We start from the raw sequence: 24,443 nt of genomic DNA on the forward strand, positions 1-24,443 counted from the left end.
CTGTCTGCATCCTTCTTAAAATGTGGTGCCCAGAACTGGACACAGTACTCCAGTAACGGAGACAAAAAGAATAAAACATACAGCAAATGGAAGTCTCAGTTCCCCTTCACATAATTATGAGATTTTAAGTGCTCAATAAAAAAAAAGATAAGACAAATGTCAAATTATTTTCAGTGTATTCGTTCTAAATTTTTGTAGGGAGAAGGGTTTAGATTTGTCTGAAATGTGAAGGGAACATCCTTATATGCCACCTTTCTAGAACATCATTGAGCAGAATTAGCTAGCCACAGATAATTTTAGCTTTGTGAAGTGTACTCTTCACATCTGTATTTAACATAAGCCCGTACAGACTCTCCTTACTGCTCTGTATGCTGGTTTCAGCTTTGGAATACTTACGACAAATTTAATCCATCCAATCTCAACCCCACAGTGGCATTATTGGCAAAAGTAGGGCAGGAATCTCTCAAGATGCATCAAGCATTTTACTATGACCCCAAAAACTCCACAAGCAAAGCCCACCACCACCAATGGATTCTCAGCACATCTTTCAACCAGGCCTTCCATTTTATCATTTTCCAGGAAGTACTTAGATTGCAGTAAAGTATCTTCTGGAAAATGCTGAAGAAGGCAGCTACTTGTCTTCTGAATGTACAGTAGAGCACACTCAACCAGCAACTGGAAGCTCCTTGATCGAACTCCGTAAGGAGGTGCAGCTTGGCTCCCTAGTTGCTAACCTAGAAACTAAAGAATTTATGGTGGAAGCTGCACCTGTAGCAACAGAACTTTCTGCTAGGCCACCTGGTGGGGGTGGGGGGTGAGAAGTAGAACTGGGTGACCCATCTCTCCTTCCTCCCACCTCAGAAGCACTCCAGGAAAACTAGCTGCTAACCAGTGTTTTAAGCCTTCCTATGATTTGGAAGTTAACCACAGGTGCATGTTTTCACATACTATTTATTTTTATTTTTATGTGTCCTGCACTGTACTGCCATAGAGCTATTAATCACTTTGGCATCATTTGACGTTTTGGCTTCAACTCCAAATAAAACTCATTTATTTGAAATATTTATATACTGCCCTTCATCCTACTAGATTTCAGGGTAGTTGGAAACAGACATTAAAATGAATTCTAATATAATTATTCTATATTCATTTACTTATTTAAATATTTCTATCCAGCCAAAAATCAAAGGATCTTGGGGTGGGATACAATCAATAAAAATTCAACAAAAACCATAAAACAGTAATTCACAATCCAGTAAATAAAATCAGTAATGGTAAATCTGAACCAAGCTATGGTCAATGAAACTCAAATGCTTGGGTAAAGAGTCGTAAATCTGAACCAAGCTATGGTCAATGAAACTCAAATGCTTGGGTAAAGAGTCAAGTCTTAACCTGGCACCAAAATGAAGCCAACGTCAGTGGATGTCCGGCCTCTGGGAGGAGTGCGTTCCATAACCAGGGTGCCATAGCAGAGAAGGCCCTTTCGCATCTCCATGTAATATACAGCTCCCAGCAGTGAGGCACAGAGATAAGCCTACTTAGCAGATCTTAATGCTCAAGCAGCTGTATACAGGCAGTAACATTCCCTTTCTCTTTGTACTCAGTGTGCACGTGAGTTCACATACACATACACACACACACACACACACCCCATATACCCCACTACAGTGGCCATGCACTGGACAATGTGGGCTCTGACCCATGAAAGTTTAATGGCACAACAAATTATTCTTCATAATCCTTTCTAATTTAGCATATTGTTCCCAGCAATTCCTAGGCGAGTAGATGGAAGATTTTGATTTTGTGATCTGCAGTCACTTAGGCCAACATGCAAAGTGCAAGACAGCTTACATACAGGAAACTGAGGCCTGATTTAAATATGATGCAGGATGTGGAGGAGGAAGAAAGCAAGTTACCCCTTCAGCTTCCATGTGGGAATCAACTTAGTTAGACCAGACCCTCAGACTTTATACATGGGTTTTCTCATTAATGTTCTTATTGCATTCCATTTTTAGTGCATTTTTATATAGAAACGTTGGATAAAAATTAGTAATAATGCTAGCATAGGGCCTCCGCACAGATTCCTGGTACACTAATGCTACATGAAGAGGGAAGGTGTCCAGGTTACAGGAGTTACTAGCCATGGGATATGCTGCAGGGAGAAGTTTGTTTGTTTTTTACCCGCCTGGCATCCATTTTAAACTAAGATGATTTAAAAACCCAAAGTGCCTATATATAAATACCCTGTGGTGTAAAGCATTTTTTAAATGAATATATCTGTATCTGTGACATTTTGCATCAATTCCATTTAGTGCTGCGTGTACCCTGTGTACACCATGACCCAAAGTGATGCATATGCAACCCAAACTACTCTAACCCTCCAGCTCAAAACAGGAGTTTGGGTATTTAACAGTTTAAAGGAGAACTAATGTCAACATGTAGGCAGCCATTTGTGGGATTTCCCTGTTGTGGGATTTCCCCTTTCACTAATCTCCCACCAAATTTCAATACTGCATTCTTAATTTTTTTTAAAAGACTCTGGGAAGAAAAATAAGCCGAGGTGTGTGCACAACACACACACACACCGATTACGGGCACAGCCATCGTTCCAAAAATGTCATAAGTAATGATCATGCCCAAACTGTAATCCTTAAAATATTCAAACGTAAGAGAAGGGACCCTTCTGTTCCACGTTGGCACCAGAACGCAAGACGGAATCAGCATCTCGAGTAGGAAAAAATGAACAGAACTCCCAAAACAATAAAACCAAGAGAAGAGTCTAACTGGGCAGTCATGCATGCCGGGAGAGAGAGAGAGAGAGAGAGAGAGAGAGAGAGAGAGAGAGTCGGCGCTACTCTTTGGAGAAGCTGAACTGCCAACTTACTGTTCTCCTGCACCCTGGCCACGAAGCCTGTGAGAGGTATCTGTGGAGTCAACTGAGGCATAGGGGGAGGGGGCGGAGCAATAGAAACTGGAAGCAACACACGCCATAAACGGAGAAGTAAATACAGATACAGGAAAAGGAAAACAAAAACAAAAAGCAGCTGTCAGTAACAATGGACCACAAAACAAGGTATGCAATGAACAACAGACACGTACACAACTGGAACCACTTCAAAGTTTGCTTTCCCATCTATACCACTACTGCTGAACTCCATTTTTAGCCAATTGACAGCTGTAAAAGAAAAACAACAACCCATAGCTAGGGATGAGACTAAAATATGTACTTTCTGTTTCAGAGAATGCTCTATCTTTTTCTGCTTTTAAACATGGAAGATCTGGCATTTTGCAGCAAAGTCTTGTGAGGAATGGCAGGGCATGGGAAGAAATGGTATTTGTTACAGAAAACATTAAGAGCAGATTGCCACAGTAAAATACCATGAAGAGGGGGAAAACATGGCAGGAATTCTTCTTTACACTGAGCCTTGAAAACTAGAAATCCAGAAACTGGCAACAGTTACAAAGCCGATAGCCAATCCTGCCCTTCAGCATGAGAATGAATTTTTTTTAAATTATTATTATGTTATATTATGAAGCAACTTTGCACATCCCTGAGTATGGCTTTTAGGGAAGTGGTTTAAAAAAAATAGATTGTGGTATATGTGTTTTTAAAAGTTTTTCAATTCAATGAAATTCCACTATGGAAAATGAAACCTGACCTGCAAAAAAATGGGCATATCCCTAAAAATAAAATAATCCTGTCTCTACTAGTCAGGCAAGCTTGAGCATTTCAAAAGATATATTTGTAAAGGTCTTTATTTATTATTGCATGTTGTGGCATCAAAATGATACACAGAATGAAGCTCCATTACTTTCAGCTTCTTCCAACATTCTGTGCTCAGCTGTCAAGAAGTCTACATACATTTTGCACTTGCATAAAACAACATGCAAGTTCCCTGCTGTTGATATGGCAGACAAAACTCATATTGAGTCTTGAAAGTAGATGTTAAGGCCAAGCAAAGGCCTACATTTAAAATATAACAATGGCATGTTTGGTAAATACATTGTGATGAATGGGTTTACAGAATTCTGCACAATGAGGCCTCTACTATTTTGCCTTCTTTAGGTTTATGAGAAGGAGAACATTTCTCATTGAATTGTGAAAGAAATGGCAGTAATTCAAAAGGACTTATAAGGTGCAAAAGAAGTGGATGTTACTTATGAATGTGTATGCACCTTTAGTTCTCAAACTTGCATAACAGAATATGCACAGCAACACAAGCCTCCTCAAACTGATCAAAAGTATGCTGAACCTACATCAGATGGAGACAAAAGTTGCATCTCATTAACATATCGCTGATCTCTCAAAACCCAGTTCTGTGCATCTGGGTCTGATCTGCATGTTGAATTTTAAGGCCTTCCAATGTTTCTGTTTTCATGTATGAAGTGATGTTTGGGTAGAATCCCACTAGCAAGTTTTGTAATATCAAGAAGATGGTTTCAGAAATGGTTAGACAGGATAACAGGATGGATCCAGAATATTTAGGAATGAAAACATTTCTATTCTAGCATTTCATCTAATCTAGATTCAAGGCATCTTGAAGGCTCTGTGTTCAGCAGAGTAATAGGACTGGAATCGCAAATTTGAAATAGGTTCTAGATTTCCAAGTACACAGTAATTTTAAACAATTTTGACAATTAAATCTAGTGCTGAGCTCGCTTCAGAACAATCGATCTCCCCTTATGTGCCAAAGTAACACAACACAACAGCCAGTTTTGCACAGATTTCATTTCCAATATTCTTTTCCCTCTTGCATTCTTCCTCCTCTCCCTCTTCCCACCCCCAACCTACGTCTGTCTGTTTGCTGGCATGAAAAACGCAGTTCAAGGAAAGTAGGGAACCTGGAAGCTATATTATCAAGACTTGCATGTTAAATCGTAGCATTAAAAAATATATATGAAAACAGCTGACAAGTTAAAATTAGTGGCTAGAGGCTATTTTTTTTAAAAAGCATGGCAAGCTACTTATTATTTAGGGCTTGTGCCTATGTTTGAACAAAAGATTGCATTGTTAAAAAAATAAAGTTTCATTAAATGTTAGACAGTTAGATCCACATGTCATGAGGATCCTTTTGCCCTACTGAAAAAACACCACCTGAAAGCAGCAGGGCCATTTCTCTTTACATGCATAACTGTATTTCACCTCCAAATATGGGAGGCAGGCAACTAATACAGCCAGCCTATTTACCGTTTCTCAAAACTATGGGCTGGACTGGAACCCACGGTCCCCCTCCCACGGTGCAGTTCATCACACGGAAGGGAGTGAGAGAGAACTTGTCCATCTGATGTGCCAGCCCCACCCACAACCGGTCCTCCACATCTGCATGGGGAAAACACATTCATATATGGCTTAATGCGTACAGTCCAATGTGCAGAGGCGAAAATTGCAGTCCTCATTCAAATAAGGTAATCAGCCACAAGATTCTGGCCTACGCATGTTGGACTGTACATGCATAGGCCATATTAAGATGCAACATCCCTGCAGGAACATTGAAGATGGCACTCTGTATATGTGAGGAAAGGAAGTGTGTTCTTGCTCCACTTCATGGAATGGGCCAGACTGGGGCGGGGGGGGGGGGATATTTTTGATCCAGCCCACTGAAAATTTACAGTTGTCCTTAATAGCGATGATGACACTACTGCTGAAACTAGAGACAAGGAAAACACTTAAAAGGGAAACTGAACTAGATTTTCAGGCAATTCCTTTAAGATTGTGGATGGTTATTTGGTGTCAAAGAAAAGGAACAGCAACAATTAATCCTGTTTAAAAAAAATCTTTCGAATTACATCTTGTCTAGTAAAGCATACTGTGTATATTCTTAGATCCAGTTCAGATGTAATGATCTTAGTCTAATAAAACCATGGTTGGATCCTGGCCTTTAGGAAGATATTATACCACATTTTCCTAGTTCAGATGCAATGGGAAACTGTGATATAATAAACCATGATAGGAGTTCCAAAGCCAGGAGTGCAGGGGGAAGAGTGAGGGAGGCTCAGAAGGTGACAACAAGGGAGAGAGCCTTCTCGGTGGCAGCCCCCCAATTATGGAATGAACTCTCCAGCGAGGCATACCTGGCATCAACATTGTCTTCTTGGTGCCAGGTTAAGACCTTCCTCTACTCCCAGGCATTTGGCAGCATATGATAGGTTTTCAATCAGGTTGTGGGATATTGTTTGGATATGTTTGTGCGTATATATGTCTGGTCTGTTTATGTTTGTAGCTAAACTATTTATTGTGCATAGTATTGCATTTTTAAGGTTTTTAATCTTTGTAAACAGCTCAGAGAGCTTTGGCTATTGGGAGGTAATAGAAGTATAATGAATGAATGAATGAATGAATGAATGAATGAATGAAGACAGAGCATACTGGCTCCAGGGTTGTCCTTGGTCTAATAATTTATTAGAATCATGATTTATTACAATTATGCTTTGTTCTACTGAGACAGTTACATCTGAACATGGCCTTAGTTACTGAATCAATGATAAACCAAGAGCTATGCACAACCTTCAAATTGGTTTGCACAAAAACAACCCCAGGAGTTCCATGCACTGCAGTAACCTAGCAGCTTACTTGAGTTTTGAGAATAGAGAGGCCCGCCATTAACGTGAGGTTGAGCAGAAAATGGTGCCGTCACAGAAGGATTCCGCCTAAATCCACCAGAAGAGGCTGAAGAAGTGGTAGAGTTGTGTCGGGAAATCTGCCTAGTCATTGTGCCATACTGGGAACCAGGAGCTGACCCAGGAATAGCTGAAAAGCACAAGCCAAAAGGAACCAACAAGATTTAAGCAAACCAATATATATACTTAGGATAGGGTGCAGAAAACTAGGAGGGGGTGGGGAAGAGATGTATGAAGCACATAGTATAGAAAACACATAAAGATTGAATCCTCAGAGATCATGAAGCAGAGGATTAACAAGCATTTTTGCTGGGAAAGGCGGTATTGTTTTGTTTTAAAGTTCCAAATGTTGTGGTTTTAAAACTCCAGGAACAAAACACTCCTTATAGTTTACTTAAGACTGACCCTGATGGATAATCCTAACTTTGCTTTATTACGTAGTGAAGTCATCCAGTATTCTTATACCATGCCCAATTTGTGTGTGGATATTTGTTTCCACATGAAATGCAGTAATTAATACATGATATTCACCATTTCAGGTCAAGCCTTTGAGAAGTGGGGGTCACCCCAATGTGGCATATATCAGCTTCTCATTTGGGAGGCAGCAAATGTGGTGCGTTTCAAATGCCTCCTGAAAATGCACTTGTTCACACAGGATTTCTCTGGCTTGTAATTAATTGCAATTAATCCTATGCAGCTCCGTCTTACTGTTCCTTGCATTGTTTTGTGTTGTTATTGTAGTTGGAACTGTTTTTAATAGTGTATTTTAAATGTGGTTTGCATTGTTACTGCACTTGAAATTGTTTTTAATAATGTATTTAAGTGTGATTTTACTACTTCTATGTGTACTGCTGAGAGATTTTATTATATTAAGTGGTATATAATTAGTTTGTTTGTTGTTGTTTATTCGCCCAGTCACTTCCGACTCTTCGTGACTTCATGGACCAGCCCACGCCAGAGCTTCCTGTTGGCCATCACCACCCCCAGCTCCCCCAAGGTCGAGTCCGTCGCCTCCAGAATATCATCCATCCATCTTGCCCTTGGTCGGCCCCTCTTCCTTTTGCCTTCCACTTTCCCTAGCATCAGCATCTTCTCCAGGGTGTCCTGTCTTCTCATTATGTGGCCAAAGTACTTCAGTTTTGCCTTTAATATCATTCTCTTAAGTGAGCAGTCTGGCTTTATTTCCTGGAGTATGGACTGGTTTGATCTTCTTGCAGTCCAAGGCACTCACAGAATTTTCCTCCAGCCCCACAATAAATAAATAAATGTGGGAGTGGACTGAAGAAAAATAGACAACATGTTAAATGGATATGGTCTAAATACAATTTATTTTTGATTATTGTGGAAGGATCTGTGCCCCACTGAAATTGCTACATTTTGAACATCACATGGTACTTCAGATAATGTACATTGGAGTAGGCAGAAAGAAGATCGTGGACACTGGCCAGTTTCAGCTGTACCACCTGGCACCCGCTGGTTGTTGGCATTCTTTCAAAGAATGCAGGACTCAGTGGATGACAAAGTTAAGCAAATGTACACACTTAGGATCACTCTACTTAACACAAATTATGCATCTTTGCTTTGTAAATTTAACACAGAGCAGTGAACTACAGGGTCCTAGCAAACAAATAAAAAGCAAACCACAGATGAAAAGCAAATGCAGCATATTAAGCCAACCTTAAAACTCAACACAGAAGCCTCCTCCAACCTGGTGCCCTCCAAATGGGTTGGACTACAGCTCCAATCCTCCCCAGCCAGTATTGGCCATGGCGGCTGGGGAAATTAGGAGTTGCAGTCCAACAAATCAGGTGGGCACCATGTTGGGAAAAGCTACAAAATATATATTGAGGTGATATAGGGACACAGGAATCCTTATACCAATTTAAACCATTAGTCTATCTAACCCAGTGTTGTTGACACCGACTGGCAGTGGCTCTCCAGGGTTTCAGGCAGGATTCCTTCCTAACCTTGAGATGCTGGGAATTGAACTGGGAGCCTTCTGCATGCAAAGCAGGGGCTCTACCACTGAGTTACAGCCACTCTAATATAAATGGTAAAGTACATGCTTGTGTGCATATGATCAAAAGTTAAATCCCTGGCATGTCCTATTAAAAGGATCTTGGGTAGCAAGGCAGGGGAGGACCTCTATATGACAACTTGGAGAGATGCTGTCAATCAGAGTAGACAGTACTGGGCTGGAAGGAATAGGTATCACTCAGTATAAAGGCAAACTCCTGTGTTTATCTTTAAACTTTCAGAGGCTTTCACCACAGAACAGTTCGTTGGGACTGGATTGGTTAAATCCAAGCTTTTTTTATTATTATTCTACTGGGTCAAATACATACAACAAAACCCAGAATTAGTCAGAAGAGGAGGAGAAGGAAGGGAGGTTGATTAAGTATTATGTCAAAGGACGGTAGTAATTTCAGCACACTCAAAAGATCTCACGTATCATATTGCCCATCATGAGGGATGGGGGCATTGGTGGTGCTAGTGGAACTTCAGGAAGAGAAGGAACAGATATTTGAGCTATTAAAATAGTTCAGATTGCCAAGTCAGGCCTTGATCCAGAGCTGAGCTTTTTGAGATAGTAGAAATTCTGGATGGATATAGGTGCCATTTACAATGTGGTGGTGATTGTTTATAAAGCCACAGGGAGGCAATGCAACCACACAGAGCAAGGGTGGGCATAAAGTAGATCTCCAGATGTTTTGAACTCCAACTCCCAGCATTCTAGACCACTGGCCATGCTGGCAGGGGCTTCTGGGAGTTGAAGTCCAAAACATCTAGAGATCTACCTCCTGCCCACCCCTGATGTAGACAGCCATTTCATCTCTTGTGTTTGGTCACATGGTCAGACATATTTTACCATGTTCCTTACAACTGATCAGAAATAAAGTGGAGAGTAAGGACCGGACAGAAATCCCCTTCACTGTGTGGCCCCATACTGCAGACTGGCTCTCTACGTGATTACATGCACCTTGTGGTAAGTTAACAAATGGACACCATGTGATCAATACCTATCTGCATCCATTCCACAGCATTCAATAAATAAATCATTAGTGATTTGGGGGCACACAGTATGAGCCTTGATCCAGATAATACTTCCATGTTTACATAGACCTTTTAGTTCCATACCTCCATGTTGAAGTAACATTTTCTCTGAATGGATAAAAGGAAGGGACCTATACACATGCAATGGGCACACAAAACATTTTTTAATTCTCAATATGGAAAACTTGCTGTAAATCAAGACAGCAACACCAAGGAGGATTCAGGAGCAGCAGTTCCAAGCCAGAGCAAACCCAACCACATCTCTCCAATTCTGCTTAGGTGAATAGTGTGCCACCAACATGGAAGTAGTTTCGATTGGTCTCCATAAGAGAGCTTACACATTTAAAATAATCCCTGCTTGGATTGTAGTGGTATCCCCATTTTTAAAATTCTAGATGATTCAGCTACACTTGAGATAAATATCATCCTCCTTTAAAAAGATAATTGAAGAAAATTTGTATAGCCATTTCGATGCCCCTTTTCAAAACAAAAACAAAAGCAATATTTGAATAAGGAACTGAAGGAGCAATCCTATGCATGTTTAGACAGAAGTCCTACAATTCCCAGCATTCCCCAACCAGCCAATGGCATGCTGGATGGGGAATGCTGGGAGTTGTATGACTTTTTTTCTGTCTAAACATGCATAGGATTGCATCCTGAATTGTTTCTTTCCCAATTGAAAAGATGAACATTTTTCTTTGATTCTCTTCTTTCTGTGTATTCTAATACTAAACACAGTAGATCTCAGTCCTTTCTTGAAATTGATTTGTAGAACAAGACAACCTACATGGGGAGAGGTATTCTCCATCATAGGCCCTTTACATATAATAATCAATGTCAATTTATTGAATTAGGCAAAATTGAGACAGTGTAAGGAAGAACAACTGTTCAAGAAGGCAGTATAGATAAGTAGTGAAGGAAGGCAATTTATTGATATAATCCATACTTTTTTCCCCAGCTGTTTTTAATGAATTTAATATCATGAATGAAACTGTTTTTAATATATTATTGTAATGCAGTTTGTGTCACTTAATATATTGATTTTTCACATTATATTTTTCCAAAGTTGTCATATAAAGACTGAAAATAAAGAGTAAAATATAATCAAAACAAACCCCCTTAAAACTGTTCCATGGACCAAATAGGTTTATCAGAAGCATCTCAATTGATGCCACTAAAATACAGGATATTTTAAGCAGTTATTCAGTAAATACCTTGGCCAATAGTTGGTGGTGAAGGTGTAGGCACGGCAATGGGAATGCCAATACTGCTGCTTCCGCTGTTTTCTCGACTGCCGCTTCCTCCACTACTACCACTGTTCAAAACAAAAACAAGAAAGGTGCAAGCAAATAAATAGATGTATTCCAAGAACAGCAATTTTAATACATATGACTTTAAAATGAATCAATCAATAGTGAGAGAAATTTCCCTAATTCCATGACTAAGCCATGAGCTATAAATTGAATTGGGGGGGGGGGGGGAGGAAACTGCAGCGTATTATCATATCAGCAGAGCAGAATGCATGAAATTCTAACAGATACAGATGTAATTAGCTAGGTCATTAGATACTCACACACATTCCCAGCTTTAGCTATACCAGTATTTAATTAAAAAGTGTAAGGAACCATCTGAGAGCTAAAGAACTGTTAGTCTAACATAATGCTCTAAATGGTTACAGGCAGCATAAACTAATTAAGGGTGATAAACTGCATGTTAAAGATTTCAAAACATAAGCAATTTGCAATCCTAATGTGATTGTGCATCGGAGAAGGTTCCTTGGGCGCAAAGTATCAGGGCAGCACTACACCTTAGGACGGTTGCAAAAAGCACCATGTAAGGTAAAGTGCTGCCCTTTGTTACTAGCGAGCCTATATTCTTCTAAGCAGCCAAACACAGCTTATGAAGGAAATAAATGAGGCTTGTTTACAGGTGTTTTCTGCAATCAAGCAACAGCAATCTGCACATGGGGACAGGTTTCCCCGCTCAAAACTATTGTGGCAGGGATACAACAGTGAGGGGCCATGGCTCAGTAGTAGAGCACCTGCTTTGCGTGCAGAAGGCCCCTGGTTCAATCCCCGACATCTCCAGGTAGGACAGGAAAAACTCCTGCCTGAAACCCTGGACAGACACTGGCAGTCCGTGTAGAAAATACTGGGCCAGATGGGCCAGTGGTCTGACTCCGCTTCCTATGAGGCAGCTTTCCATGTCCCTATGTTCGTGTGTGTGCGTGTGTGCGTGCGCGCGCACACATGTGAGTTGGGGTAGGGTGGGAGGAGAGAGATGCATCCAGCAACCCATCCATGGTGAATATGGTTTCAGCTTCCACCCCACCTATGGGTCAGAGTTGGGTCAGAGGTTAAGGAGAAATGACCCCAGGGACACAGACCAGTCAGAGAATGAAGCAATAATTTACAAATAAAAGGAGAGCCATTTAGAAATGTATTAAAATACAGTACCCACTCCATTCCATTTTCTGCCTACTCATCCAAAACAAGGCAAAATGTCAAGCGCTAGGCTTCCAAAATAAGTTCAAATACACAACTAGAGAAATCAGAGATTTCAACCAGGATCACAGATCATTCCCACAAAAATTAGTGCACTGTATGCCAGAGATCTTGAACTCGTTGCCATGGTTGCAGCTGAATTTCAAACCACAAGCCACTTACGACATTGGAGAATCCATTTCCGCTGCCTCAGATAATGGATGTACAAGTCAACGTTTACGTTACTGTTTCAAATAAGACAACGTTTTAACTGACTGCAGGCTCTCTCAAAATAGAACTATTGTCATTTTGCAAGATCTACAGTGAATGTCAAGTTTATAAGCCTACATTACACTACTCAACAAAATAACAGAGCCGCTCATTAAAATGACCACTGCTATGTATTTAACCATTAATGCAGCACACGAAGCTACACTGCTGAAAAATCTTGCCTATACTTCACTATAGCAAACAACTGAGGTGTATTCTTCTCCCACGCTTGACTGACACTTTCTAGGAAACTTGGAATAAGAGAGTGGTTCTGCCCATTCAGAGGAGCCCTCTAATAAAGCTTTGGCATGTAGACTGATAACAGGAGACAAATATTGCGAGCCATTTATAGGTAGTAGCTGGTGGCCAATCTACATAATTGGAGGAATCACATGGGATCTCCTGGGGCTGTACAAATCAAACTGCAGGGGTCAGGTGTGGGAGGGGTTTGCATGTCTGAATACTACTCTCTGACCAAATCCCCTGAAACAGAAAGCTACTGGATCCCTGCAGTGGATCTGAGAGACAGCTAGGCTAAAATCCTTCTTGTTGGCATGCTAGCTTTAACTGAGGTGGGAGGTTTCTGGATTTTTGTTTTTTAACCTAGAGAGCCTTCCCTAACCTGGTGCCCTCCAGATGTGTTGGACTACAACTCTTATAAGCTAGCTGTGTCATTATGGGAATTGAAGTACTGCACAACACGTCTGGAGGGCACCAGGCTGGGGAAGGCTACCCTAAGGCAGCATTCAAATATAAATCCCTTAACACTTCCAGTCTAAAAGTGTCATGCTAATGGCCACAGGACTATTAATTCCCTGTTTCTGTAACTGTCGTAGAATTAATGCATTTTCTCCAACTGGAAGGGAAAAACAAAAACATTCAACTAGCTGCTTCACAAAAGAAGTTTTGACAGAAATTTGGCATGCATTAGTAGAAGTAAACTTAAACATATGTGAGCTTACATAATACTGTACATTGCACAGAGCTGTAAGCTTGACAGCTGTGTCATTTCTCTACTCTTCAAACCACCTATCAAGAATTTCATCCTCCTCAACGAAGTGTAAAGGAGAGAGAATATAATATGTATTTCTGCATTAGTTAAAATGGAATGAAAAGGGCCATGGTTAGCAAATATGCATTTTTATTTTGGAAAAACAACAGTGGTTAATGTAGAAAAATTTAGAGGTGCTAGAGCTCAATCATTCCTGATGTTTTAGCTCTCTGGTTTTGATGTCTTTAATTTTAATTCCTGGGTATATTGTGACTATTCAGTGCTGTTATATTTATTACATTATTATCCTGCTATTCTTCCAAGAAGCTCAGAGTATGTTGGCTCTCTAGGCTAGTCAACAAAAACATTGACTAGCCCAGAATTCAAAGTGCTGGTTATGACCTATAAAGCCCTATATAGGCTGCCTGAAGGGCCGCCTTCTCTCATATGAGCCTGCCCAGGTTTTAAGATCTTTGGGAGAGCTCCTTCTTTAGGTACCACCGCTTTCAGAGGCGTGTTTGGTGGTGGTGCACCAGAGGGCCTTCTCGGTGGTTGCTCCCAGGCTGTGGAAGTCCATGCGGAGGGAAGCTAGATTGGCTTCCTCTCTGCCGTCATTCTGCCAGCTGGTAAAGATGTTTTTATTCAAGCTGGCTTTTAGCATGTAAGTGGGCCTGCTGGGTTGGGTGCTGCTTTTATTCTGTTACTGTTATGCTTTTAATATAATTATTTTATTATTGTTTAAATCAAGTTTTTATATAAAAACCTTTTTTTGTTCCTATGATTCTAAGCCATCTGGAGTGCTGAAAGGCAGGAGACAACTCAAATAAATGAATAAAACATTTCTGGTCACCAGGACACTGCCCTCCCCACTGGGCTGGCTTGTGGTAGCTGGACATCCAAAGTCTTCATAATCTTTCCACATTTGTAGAAAGCAGGCTTGCGTGTTAAGATTGATGCACGAACATTCCTGACTCGGTTGATATTTACAGTTGTTGGCCCAGGACAGCGGTCGGCTGCACCCTGCCCTGGTTCATCTTATCGCCTGGTCCCAGAGCATGGTCAACTTGCTGAATCTAAGCAGGTCTTGTTCTGATTGCCACCCAGATGGGAGACCACCTGGGAACCCTATGCACCCTGCCTTGAGTTCCATGACGGAAGAAAGATAGGCTGTAAATGTGGTTAATAATCAATAATAAAAGACATATATTCTGCAACTGGGGTACCTCCATGGCAGTTGAGTCCTTCTGGTCCGGCTGTCTCTTGGTCCTCTCTCCAAGCTTACTACCGGCTCTACCTTTGGCACTCCTCCTCCAGGTATCCCACCCCTGGGAATACGGACCCCTCCACTCAGCTTCCGCCTCGTCTTCCTCCTCCAGGTATCCCACCCCTGGGAATATGGACCCCTCCACTCAGCTTCCACCTCATCTTCCTCCTCCAGGTATCCCACTCCTGGGAATATGGACCCCTCCACTCAGCTTCCGCCTCGTCTCCCTCCTCCAGGTATCCCACCCCTGGGAATACGGACCCCTCCACTCAGCTTCCCCCTCGTCTTCCTCCTCCAGGTATCCCACCCCTGGGAATACGGACCCCTCCACTCAGCTTCCCCCTCGTCTTCCTCCTCCAGGTATCCCACTCCTGGGAATATGGACCCCTCCACTCAGCTTCCACCTCGTCTTCCTCCTCCAGGTATCCCACCCCTGGGAATACGGACCCCTCCCCTCAGCTTCCGCCTCGTCTCCCTCCTCCAGGTATCCCACCCCTGGGAATACGGACCCCTCCCCTCAGCTTCCCCCTCGTCTTCCTCCTCCAGGTATCCCACCCCTGGGAATACGGACCCCTCCACTCAGCTTCCACCTCGTCTTCTTCCTCCAGGTATCCCACTCCTGGGAATATGGACCCCTCCCCTCAGCTTCCCCCTCGTCTTCCTCCTCCAGGTATCCCACCCCTGGGAATACAGACCCCTCCACTCAGCTTCCACCTCGTCTTCTTCCTCCAGGTATTCCACTCCTGGGAATACGGACCCCTCCCCTCAGCTTCCACTTCATCTTCCTCTTTGGCTCCCTCTCCTGTTCCTCTGCCTCCTTCTCCTCAACTTCCCTTCTCCCTCTTTCATGCCTTGGGGAAGGTGGCCCCACTTCACTGTGGCGTGCCTCTTTTGCCATGGCCACACCCTTACAATCTCACTGGGCTCAGTCTTTCCTCCAGCTGTCTGCTATTGCTTTTTGTTATCTTCCCTAGGTCCAGTCCCTTGTCAGGCCAGGTTCTGGATCTCACTGAGCCTTGCTCACAGGTAGGGGCAGGTTCTTGTCATTCTTATCCCTAACCTCATGCTGCAGGGATAATCCACCCCCCCGCCCCGGCAGCTCTATGTTTGGAGCTGGACAGAGGAATTGTTCTTGCAATCTGCCTTCTGCCCCAGTCATTCTCTCCATCTTGGAGCTAGAGAAAGGGACTAAATCCAGAGCTGCACTTGGCTTGAAGCATTCAGACTGTCTTGGTAGCTCAGAACAACTGCAGGGATTATATTCTTCCAAACTTTGGAACTGGGGATGGGGTGAAGACCAGGGCCTTGCTCATCATGTCACACTCAGCAGAAGGTGGTGGAACACTTGCCATGACATGTAGAATTGTGGGCCTCTGCCCTGTAGCATACAGAGAGCTTTGGCTATTGGATGGTATAGAAATATAATAAGTAAATGAAACATAAATTATGTCAAGCTGGCCCTGAATTAAATTTCTTAGCACAGAAGCCATAAAGTCTCTCATTCTACCTGTGTGTTCTGGGCCTCTGGTTCAAGGATGCCGTTCTTCCAGGACTGTGCTGGCTTCCAAGTCTTGCAGGACTGGTCATGTAATCATTAGGGACTGTTGGCGGTTTAACGGGTTCCAGGGTCTTATAGGGAGTGTTCCGTCTGTTGAAATGAAGCAAGACACAAAGCAGGAGAGGATGAAAACTTAATTTAGTGGAAAAACAAATAGCAGTAATGTAACCCTACAGCAGAGGTGAGGAACCCATGGACATCTGGATGCTGTTTGATGCCAACTTCCATCAGCCCCGCTCAGCATGGCCATTGGCCAGGGATGATAGAAACTGTAGTCCAAAATCCTCTGGGGAGCCACAGGTTCCCTGCTCTTCAGCTACAGCTGTGAATGCCATCTTGCAGTGTTCTTTTGACACAGCATATTATTCCTACCAGTCTTAATATACCTACAGGGCATATCAACAAATGATTAAACTCAACATGGGCTGTGCCATTTGACTTCAGTTGGATGTCAACTGCAGCAGTAATTTAGATTCAAGGTCTAGGACAACACTTGATACCGACACAAAGTATATGCACATGCAGATGGTATCTGCTACTTTGGTGTCTTGACAACTATGGGCTTTGGAACGGTTTTAATATGAAATTAGCCTTTACACGAGGATAACTTTGAAAGAGTAATGGTGCCCATTTACAATGCCATCATCACCATTCACCCCATCTCAAAACTGCCCTGCAAATTTACAGAAAACAGAGGGCAAAGGAAAATGCAAGTACAACAAGAAGGATATCTGAGGAGTCTTATCTCTGTGGTCAAACATGAACTCTGCACATATAAAGTCAAAGGTTCAGTCCACAATCAGTTCCAAGTTAAAGCATGTCAGATAAATGAACCGGAAAAAATGTTCATTTGTTCCCGTGGAGAGCTGCAGGCAGGATTCAGAGTACAGGGCTGGATGGAACACTGCTCTCACTCAATCTGTCAACTTTCATCCTTTATAGGAGGGGTTTTTGTGCATGCTACCCCTTAAACTTATGTGACATTTAATGAATGGTTCTCAGCAACACAATAATATTTTGAGTGCCACAAGATTTTCTGTAAGATCCTAAATTGGTTGATTTTAGGCAAACAGACAGGCACACAAGGCCAAAAGACCAACAAGATCTGTTTCCTTCCATTAGCTTTGGTTATCTCAGTCGTAATTGTTTTATCATTCCTCTTCTAATGACCTAGTAAAATCCTAATTTTGTTCTGTAAAAGATATCCCAATAGGATTCTACTTTGTTACAGCCATGTCATAAAATCAGGAAAGCCCATAACTGTGCTCTGAAATTATGGGTTCCTGCAAACCTACTTCTACCGCACAGAAAGCTGCAAAAATAAAAGTTTAAAATATGGTTTTGCTGTAGCAAATATAATTAATATTGAAAAAGCAAATGAGTTTATGCATCTCAGTTCTAAAGGAGACTGAAACATAAAACATGATGAATATCCCAGGGTAAATGACAACAACATTTATCATCTGTGAGATTGCATCATAAGCTACTCCTTGTGTTAAGGCAAATGGGAATATTCACAAGAGTATTTTAAAATCCAGGGGTAGGAAATGTATTAGTGGACCCAGCTCTTGCAGCATAGTGCACTTATACTATTGTATGCATTATTACTGAAATCCAATCGCCAACTGAATGGGAAATATCCTTGGATAACTTGGATTTATACCTCACTTGATCTCATGTTAGGAGTACTTCAGGTCTATACAGCTGTAAATGAGGACTTAAACACTGCAAAGCTATCACAAAAGTGCAATTCAGACACTCTTCCAAACCATAGTTCAAAAGTGTGCCACATACTCCCTCCTCCCCATTCTCCATCTCCTTCATCCATTTCCAGGTTGCTCTAAGCACAGTTTTTAGTGACATCCAAGCTGGGACAGTAGGGTTACTGTTGTTCAGTCGTTAAGTCATGTCCGACTCTTCGTGACCCCATGGACTATAGCACGCCAGGCCTTCCTGTCCTCCGCTCTCTCCTGGAGCATGCTCAAGTCCATATTCATTGCATTGGTGATGCTATCTAGCCATCTCATCCTCTGCCGTCCCCTTCTCCGTTTGCCTTCAATCTTTCCCAGCATCAGGGTCTTTTCCAGTGACTTTTCTCTTCGCATTAGGTGGCCAAAATATTTCAGCTTCAGTTTCAGTATCTGTCCTTCGAGTAACCACTCAAGGTTGATTTCCTTTAGGACTGACTGCTAGCCCCTAAATCATGGGTATGCATAACCAATTCAAACTATGCTTTCAAATGCTTTGTTGGTTAGTACCAAGCACAGTTTGCCAATTTACACGTCACAGCAAACTATGGTTAGGGGTAACAAGGAAACAGAGAAGGGAATCAGCACATGGGCGGGGAGGAAAGTGCATGCAAGTCTATAGCACTTTCCCAAATATCCACACCTTGCGTTGAAAGATCAGAACACAGTGTGTAGACCAAGCCAAAGGGTAGCAGGAATCAGGCACTGGAAGCTCTACAAAAGCGCCAGAGTCCCAGAAGTTCTCTAGGGAAACAGCTCATCAGGCAAAAACTGTTCCTGGACTGTACTACATACTGGAGGCGGCATGTGTAAATAATTATTCCTCCACACAAAAGGACCGTGCACTTAAAACTAATCTTTATATGTTTCGGTAGCTGTGGTAGGAGTTTTTTGTGTTGTTGTTAATGCAGAGAGGATCAAATAATGCAGGGTTCCCCAGCCATTCTGTGGGCATATTTGGAATTTTGAGAGAATGTTGTGGGGCACTCTCACAAAATGACTGCCATGGAGACTCTTGCCCATTCATAAAATGGCAACCATGGTGGGCATGGCAAGCCACAAACCACTCATTTCCCAGAAGCCAAACTGCTGAGACTAAAAAGTAACATGCTCAAGAACCTAAGTATAAGGCAGAGGTAGAGTCTGAGCTCCAAATCACAAAACCATTCTATTGAACCTAAATAAAGATGGCACTGGAGGACAGCACTTTGCTTTGCAGCTTGCCAACTCCACAATTTTTTAATTAAAAAAGTATCGTATTTTTTTAAATCTTAAATAAAATTAAGATCAGGAGGTGCAGTGAGCCTTGTGTATGCAAGAGAGCTGTCTCTGGGTACATTGATGCCCCATGGGCATCACATTGGAGACCCAAGAAATAATATGATTTGCCATTCCCCAGACTGACTTCTTTCTCTTCTCAGGAGAGAAAAACCAGGTGGGTCCCTACACTCCAGCCTCCATAATCTCTTGCATAAGATTGGCCTTTCAAGGTTAAGAAAGGGCCAGAGAAATAGTAGCTGGATCGTTTAAAGTAATAATGAGCCAGTTCAGTTATGGTCAACTCCTCCAGCATCCAGCCAGTTTGGAAGTCAAACATGTGACACATCGATTCCTCCTGATCCCACCAAGAGACTTCACAGGTGGGAAAAGGCAGCTTGTTTACCTGTAAGTGGCATTCCTCTGTGCATTCACACACATAGATCTTCTTCAGGTGACTGTGCCACCCTATCTGTCAACAACTGCCTAGATCTTGTTATCTGCTGACTTTGTACAAAGCACTGCTTTGAAGACGTACCTGCTTCTGAGCCTGTAGTGGCTACAACATTTGTTACACTTTCACATGGTACCCATTCCAGGACCTAGCATATGCCTCTGGGGTCCAAATAGCTGCATCCTTCTTCAAAGGTGAAATGGAGCTCGCTATTCCATTCTCTGTTCCACCTGTTCCTCCCTCTTCATCTTAACTTGTGGCTTTTGCCAATCAGCCATGTTTGGCAAACCCATGCTGGCCTACCTAACTGAGATTATGGGACCAGGATAGGTGAGGTTGCAGGTCAGATTGGGCTTCAACCACTAGAAATAGTACCCTTTCTCTTCTCTGTGCAGGCTACCATACTGGTCCAGTGGGCACACTGATTAGGTCTGGGAAGATAGTGACCCTTGAGAGTATATTTGAAAAGCATCCACCTTTGAAAATGTAGCAATGCTTGGTACAAGGTAAACAGATAGATGCATCTCGGTAGATGGTCACAGATCAGGTACAGTTATCTCCGTAATATGTGTGGGACTGCAGAAAGGTTATGAAGAATTTATGATTATACAGATGTCTGAACGAGATGGTCCTACTTGTTGCCCTCCAGATGTTTTGGCCTACAACTCCCATCATCCCTCACCATTGGCTATGCTGGCTAGAGCTGATAGGAGTTGTAGGCTAAAACATCTGAAGGGCCACAAGTTGCCCACCCCTGTGTTACAGGAAACTGCTACTGCCAGGGTCTAGAGATATAAGACCTTGCTCCCTTTACACATCCAAGAGATGTCTAGAACCCATTGTCTACAAAATCACTTTGGACAAAGTGATCTTCCAGTGTCAAGAAAACTTATTTACAGAACTCATGCCAATTGGCAGATTACCAAGAGGAGAATCCCAAGCAACATTTTAAAATACGCCATTAAGGGAGCAATCCTATGGCTGCTAGACAGCAGCTAGACGGCCATAGGATATGTCGTTTTCCGGGAACCGATCTCGGAGCCCGCGCTCCAATGTTGATTCGTGGGAACCGACCTCCGCCCACTTCCATGCTCGCAAGAGGAGCGCGGAGCTGCCAGAAAGGGGTGTGGCTGGGGGCATTCTGGGGCGGGGAGAGCGTAGCTGCCTGTACGACACATTCAGTGTGTCATATGGCAGCCTCCCTCCCCGCTCCATGCTCCCATGGCTACACAGCCACAATTGGCTGTCTAGCTGAAAAAGCAAGGCAGGAGAAGAGTGGAGGGAACAATCCCCTCTGTGCTTCTCCTGCCCTGCTTTGGATAGGAGGTCGCCTCAGAGTTCAGAGGTGGCCACCTACCTCGATAGGATTGTACCCTAATAGATTTATATCAATAAAATAAATGCTGGGAGCCATACTTGGCAGCAATGATATCGGAATTTCATGCAGTCATTGAACTGGTCCTATTATGTGGGGCAGTCAATGGCAATCTGATGTAGTGTTTGACCAAGTTTTTGTACTACTGAAACTAGTGTGCTAGTTTCTTTTCCCTAGCTCTAGTTTGTTTTCCCTAACTCAGTCAGAAAGCTGGTTCAAGGTAGATTTGGACCCAACATATGTATTACATATTTTTACACTTTGGCCTACCCTCATCCCCTGCCCTCCAGTGCAACTACACCTAACTTCTCACTCCCAAGTCATTCACTGTCTCGAAAAAGGTATCACAACTTCTGCTTTCCTTGCATGAGTTCACTAAAATAATGAGGTTTTCAAACCTCTCGGCACTAAATAGAACTTCCTGGAATTCCCTCAAATTTATGACTCTTATGCTTCTTTCTCAAATTATCAGCAACTTCTGTCTGCTCAGTACATGGTTTATATACTCATCCACTCCTGTCATCTGTCATCTACTCCACAGAATGGCTTTATGCCAATGGCTAGTTTCTACACTGGGTTGTCGTCTAGGATTTTTAGTTTTCTTAAACTTCTACCTACAACCTAAACCAGACATTTTCTGCTCTGTGGGATTTCCATTTAGCAGCTTCTACTTTTCAGTGAAGCCTGTAGTGTGTGTGTTTTAATTGTAAAGTTTCTTAAGCTTCTACTAAAAACCTAAACATGAAGAAAAGATTACTTACAAAGCAGAAAAGGCAATTTTTAAGTACGCATATTAAAGCACATGCATAACTGAGAACTTCCCCTCTGTCTTTATTTTTGTTTTTTAAAAATCTTTAATCTTAGCTTAACAATTCAGCTATGCATTGGGAATAATCGTGGCTCTCAACTGCAGCTGCAGTTTTAAATATTAAATATATTTGGATATTAAATATTAAATATTTTGAATATTGCTCCACAACTCAGGTAGCCATTAAAGTACTACTAAGTCCATGCCAGGTTACTGAAGCATACATTTTGTAAACTGGCTTTGAATTTTTCCCAAAATGGTGAGTGACATTATACATTGTTCTACATCCTTAGCAAGAAAGCTATGCTCTTTACAACACGCACGCACGCACGCACGCACGCACACATTTGCAGAACCAGAGCTCTGGTCATTTTTCTAATTTCAAAACTTGCATTCTAGCTAAGGTGATGTTTCTCAAAATGGTTAAGCTTATGCTTCCTTCTGGAACATTCCCCCACCTCTCCACCCAAATTCCATGCTAGCCATTTGTTTGCCGAGTCTGTTGACATTCTCATAAATGGATGTTAAATATTTTACAGCAGGAGTGCTATTTTCCCCCTTCATTCCTGTTACAGAAATGTCTACCTTCTCTACACAATGACCTGAAGGGCAAAATCATATCAGTTCCAGCCACCAGCTACTGCTTGCTGGATTCCCACTTGAGATCTCCAAGAGAGGGCGTGGAGTCCCAGACATTGGCACTAGCAGCAGGCTGATCACTCTCAGAATCTCAGCACTCATGACCCCACTCCACAACTCCCTCCCAGAGTATCCCAACCTATTTATTTTATTTGTTTTTTATTTATTTAAAACATTTATATCCCACCCTATATCATTATAATCTCAGGGCAGTGTACAGATAAAATTGATTTAAACAATATAAAACAATAATTTATAGTCTGAGAATCCATGAGCTAGTGGCATAAGACTACAGCAGGTCAGCCACTTATCCAAAGAATGTATCATCTGGTTTGCTACAAACCTTGTTTCTGGCCCATGCAGTAGATCAGGAATGTAGAAACTCAGGCCCGGGGGCCAAATCTAGCCCTCTGAGGTTCCCATCATGGCCACTCCCCATTCCACTAGCCCCACCTCCTTTTCCCCATCCACTGATCTTTTGGTAATTCCCAGCTTTTGTGCCATTTTTCCCCCATTCTAAAAGGTTGAAATTCTGCTCTTTAAGCTTAGTGGCATTAAGAGCTTTGAGCTACAATGTGTTGGTATTTTTGTGTTACCCCTTTTGCTTTCAGCCCCATCCACCACTGGAATGCAGCCCTCCAGAGCTTCTCCAGAATGGAATTTGGCCTTTGGCTAAAAGGGGTTCAACATCCCTGCAGTAGATACAGCCTTCCCCAACTTCCAGATGTGCTGGATTACAACTCTAGTCATTCCCGGCCACCATGGGCCCTAGGTTGGGGAGGCTGCAATAGGAGGTGTTTGCTTGCAACAGGACTTCAATTACTTAGGTTCAAGCTTAATGAATACATATCACTCCAACCACCCAATCCCATATTCTTTGGTTCCTATTACAGAGCTTAACGGTGCTTTGGTGAATCCAGCCCTGTAAACAGGAAATACCAGCCATGTTCAGTAAGGCAAACAGATCAGATTGATATGGTGACTACATCCCAGTTTAATCCATTTTTTTAGGTGTCGGACTACATAAACCGAACACCCTCTGTATCTGTATCAGAAATTAGAAATCCTTACCTTTGACTTTAACAGAAACTAACCAGCAGTCTCCTAGCTCAGATTGCAATCCTACAAGTCACTCATTCAGGGGATGGTCCCATTGAAACCAGATGACCTTATTTTTAAGTAAGTGCACTCAGTACTTTGGAGACTGCCAATTATTCAACATAAGCCATAGCCGATGAAAAGATACTCAATCCTAAAACTAATATTTTATTTTAGAAGTAAGCTGCTGCACAAGTAGCAGAAGACAACAAGACCTCAAAAATGCTAGATAATGTTGACATAAGCAATTAAAACTGTGTTCTTTGTCCACATAAAAGCAGAATGAGAAGTCTTATTCTTACCCCAGAGTTCCCCGGCCTGACATGGGAGGACTTGGTGGTTTTTGTGTAGGCGGATTTGTTCTTGACAAAGTGCCAGTTCTCGCAGGCTGATTGTTTCCATGCTGAAAACCAGAATAATGCTTTAATTTGGGGGACTGAAATAGCTCAAACTATATATTGATGCAATGCTTCAGTTCACTAATATGATGAGAGGATTCCCAGACAGCTTTTAAACCACAGCTTCTTTTACTGCATACTGGATTAAACATAATAAGAGAAATCCCATGTCTAAACATTTTATTCCCTCCTCCCCTCCTTTGTGATTTTATGCCCACCATGAATAAAACCTAAGCTGCACTAAGCATAACTAATGGCTCCTATACCAACCTTATTTCATTGACCATGTCAGATCCGCTGAATCTATTTTGTATTCAGGATTTACTAATACATTTATTTAGTCCAGCTATCTGATTAGCATAGGCATGCAAGTGTTTCTGGGAAACCTTGTCTAAAACATAAGACAATAAGAGAAAAGCGCCTACTGA

The 24,443-nt window shown here is 42.2% G+C and overlaps 1 protein-coding gene across 5 annotated transcripts in view; it reads right to left on the reverse strand.

Moving 5' to 3' along the window:
* ABI1 (abl interactor 1) overlaps window positions 1-24,443 on the reverse strand; it is a 147,083-nt gene that overhangs the window by 8,279 nt on the left and 114,361 nt on the right. For 2 of the 5 annotated variants that reach the window (XM_084859100.1, XM_084859099.1), the window contains 5 exons: window positions 23,920-24,020; window positions 16,188-16,328; window positions 10,887-10,987; window positions 6,572-6,748; window positions 2,885-2,971 (listed from right to left, as the gene is read on the reverse strand). In XM_084859100.1, coding sequence (XP_084715226.1) covers window positions 2,885-2,971; window positions 6,572-6,748; window positions 10,887-10,987; window positions 16,188-16,328; window positions 23,920-24,020 — 607 coding nt within the window. Of the gene's footprint in view, window positions 1-2,884; window positions 2,972-6,571; window positions 6,749-9,066; window positions 9,148-10,886; window positions 10,988-16,187; window positions 16,329-23,919; window positions 24,021-24,443 lie in introns of all 5 variants that reach the window. The other 3 variants (XM_084859102.1, XM_084859101.1, XM_084859103.1) reach the window with 2 other exon arrangements.

The sequence above is a fragment of the Heloderma suspectum genome, chromosome 5, assembly GCF_057233095.1.
Source record: "Heloderma suspectum isolate Gila_16-S chromosome 5, 16-S_ref, whole genome shotgun sequence".
Taxonomy (NCBI): domain Eukaryota; kingdom Metazoa; phylum Chordata; class Lepidosauria; order Squamata; family Helodermatidae; genus Heloderma; species Heloderma suspectum.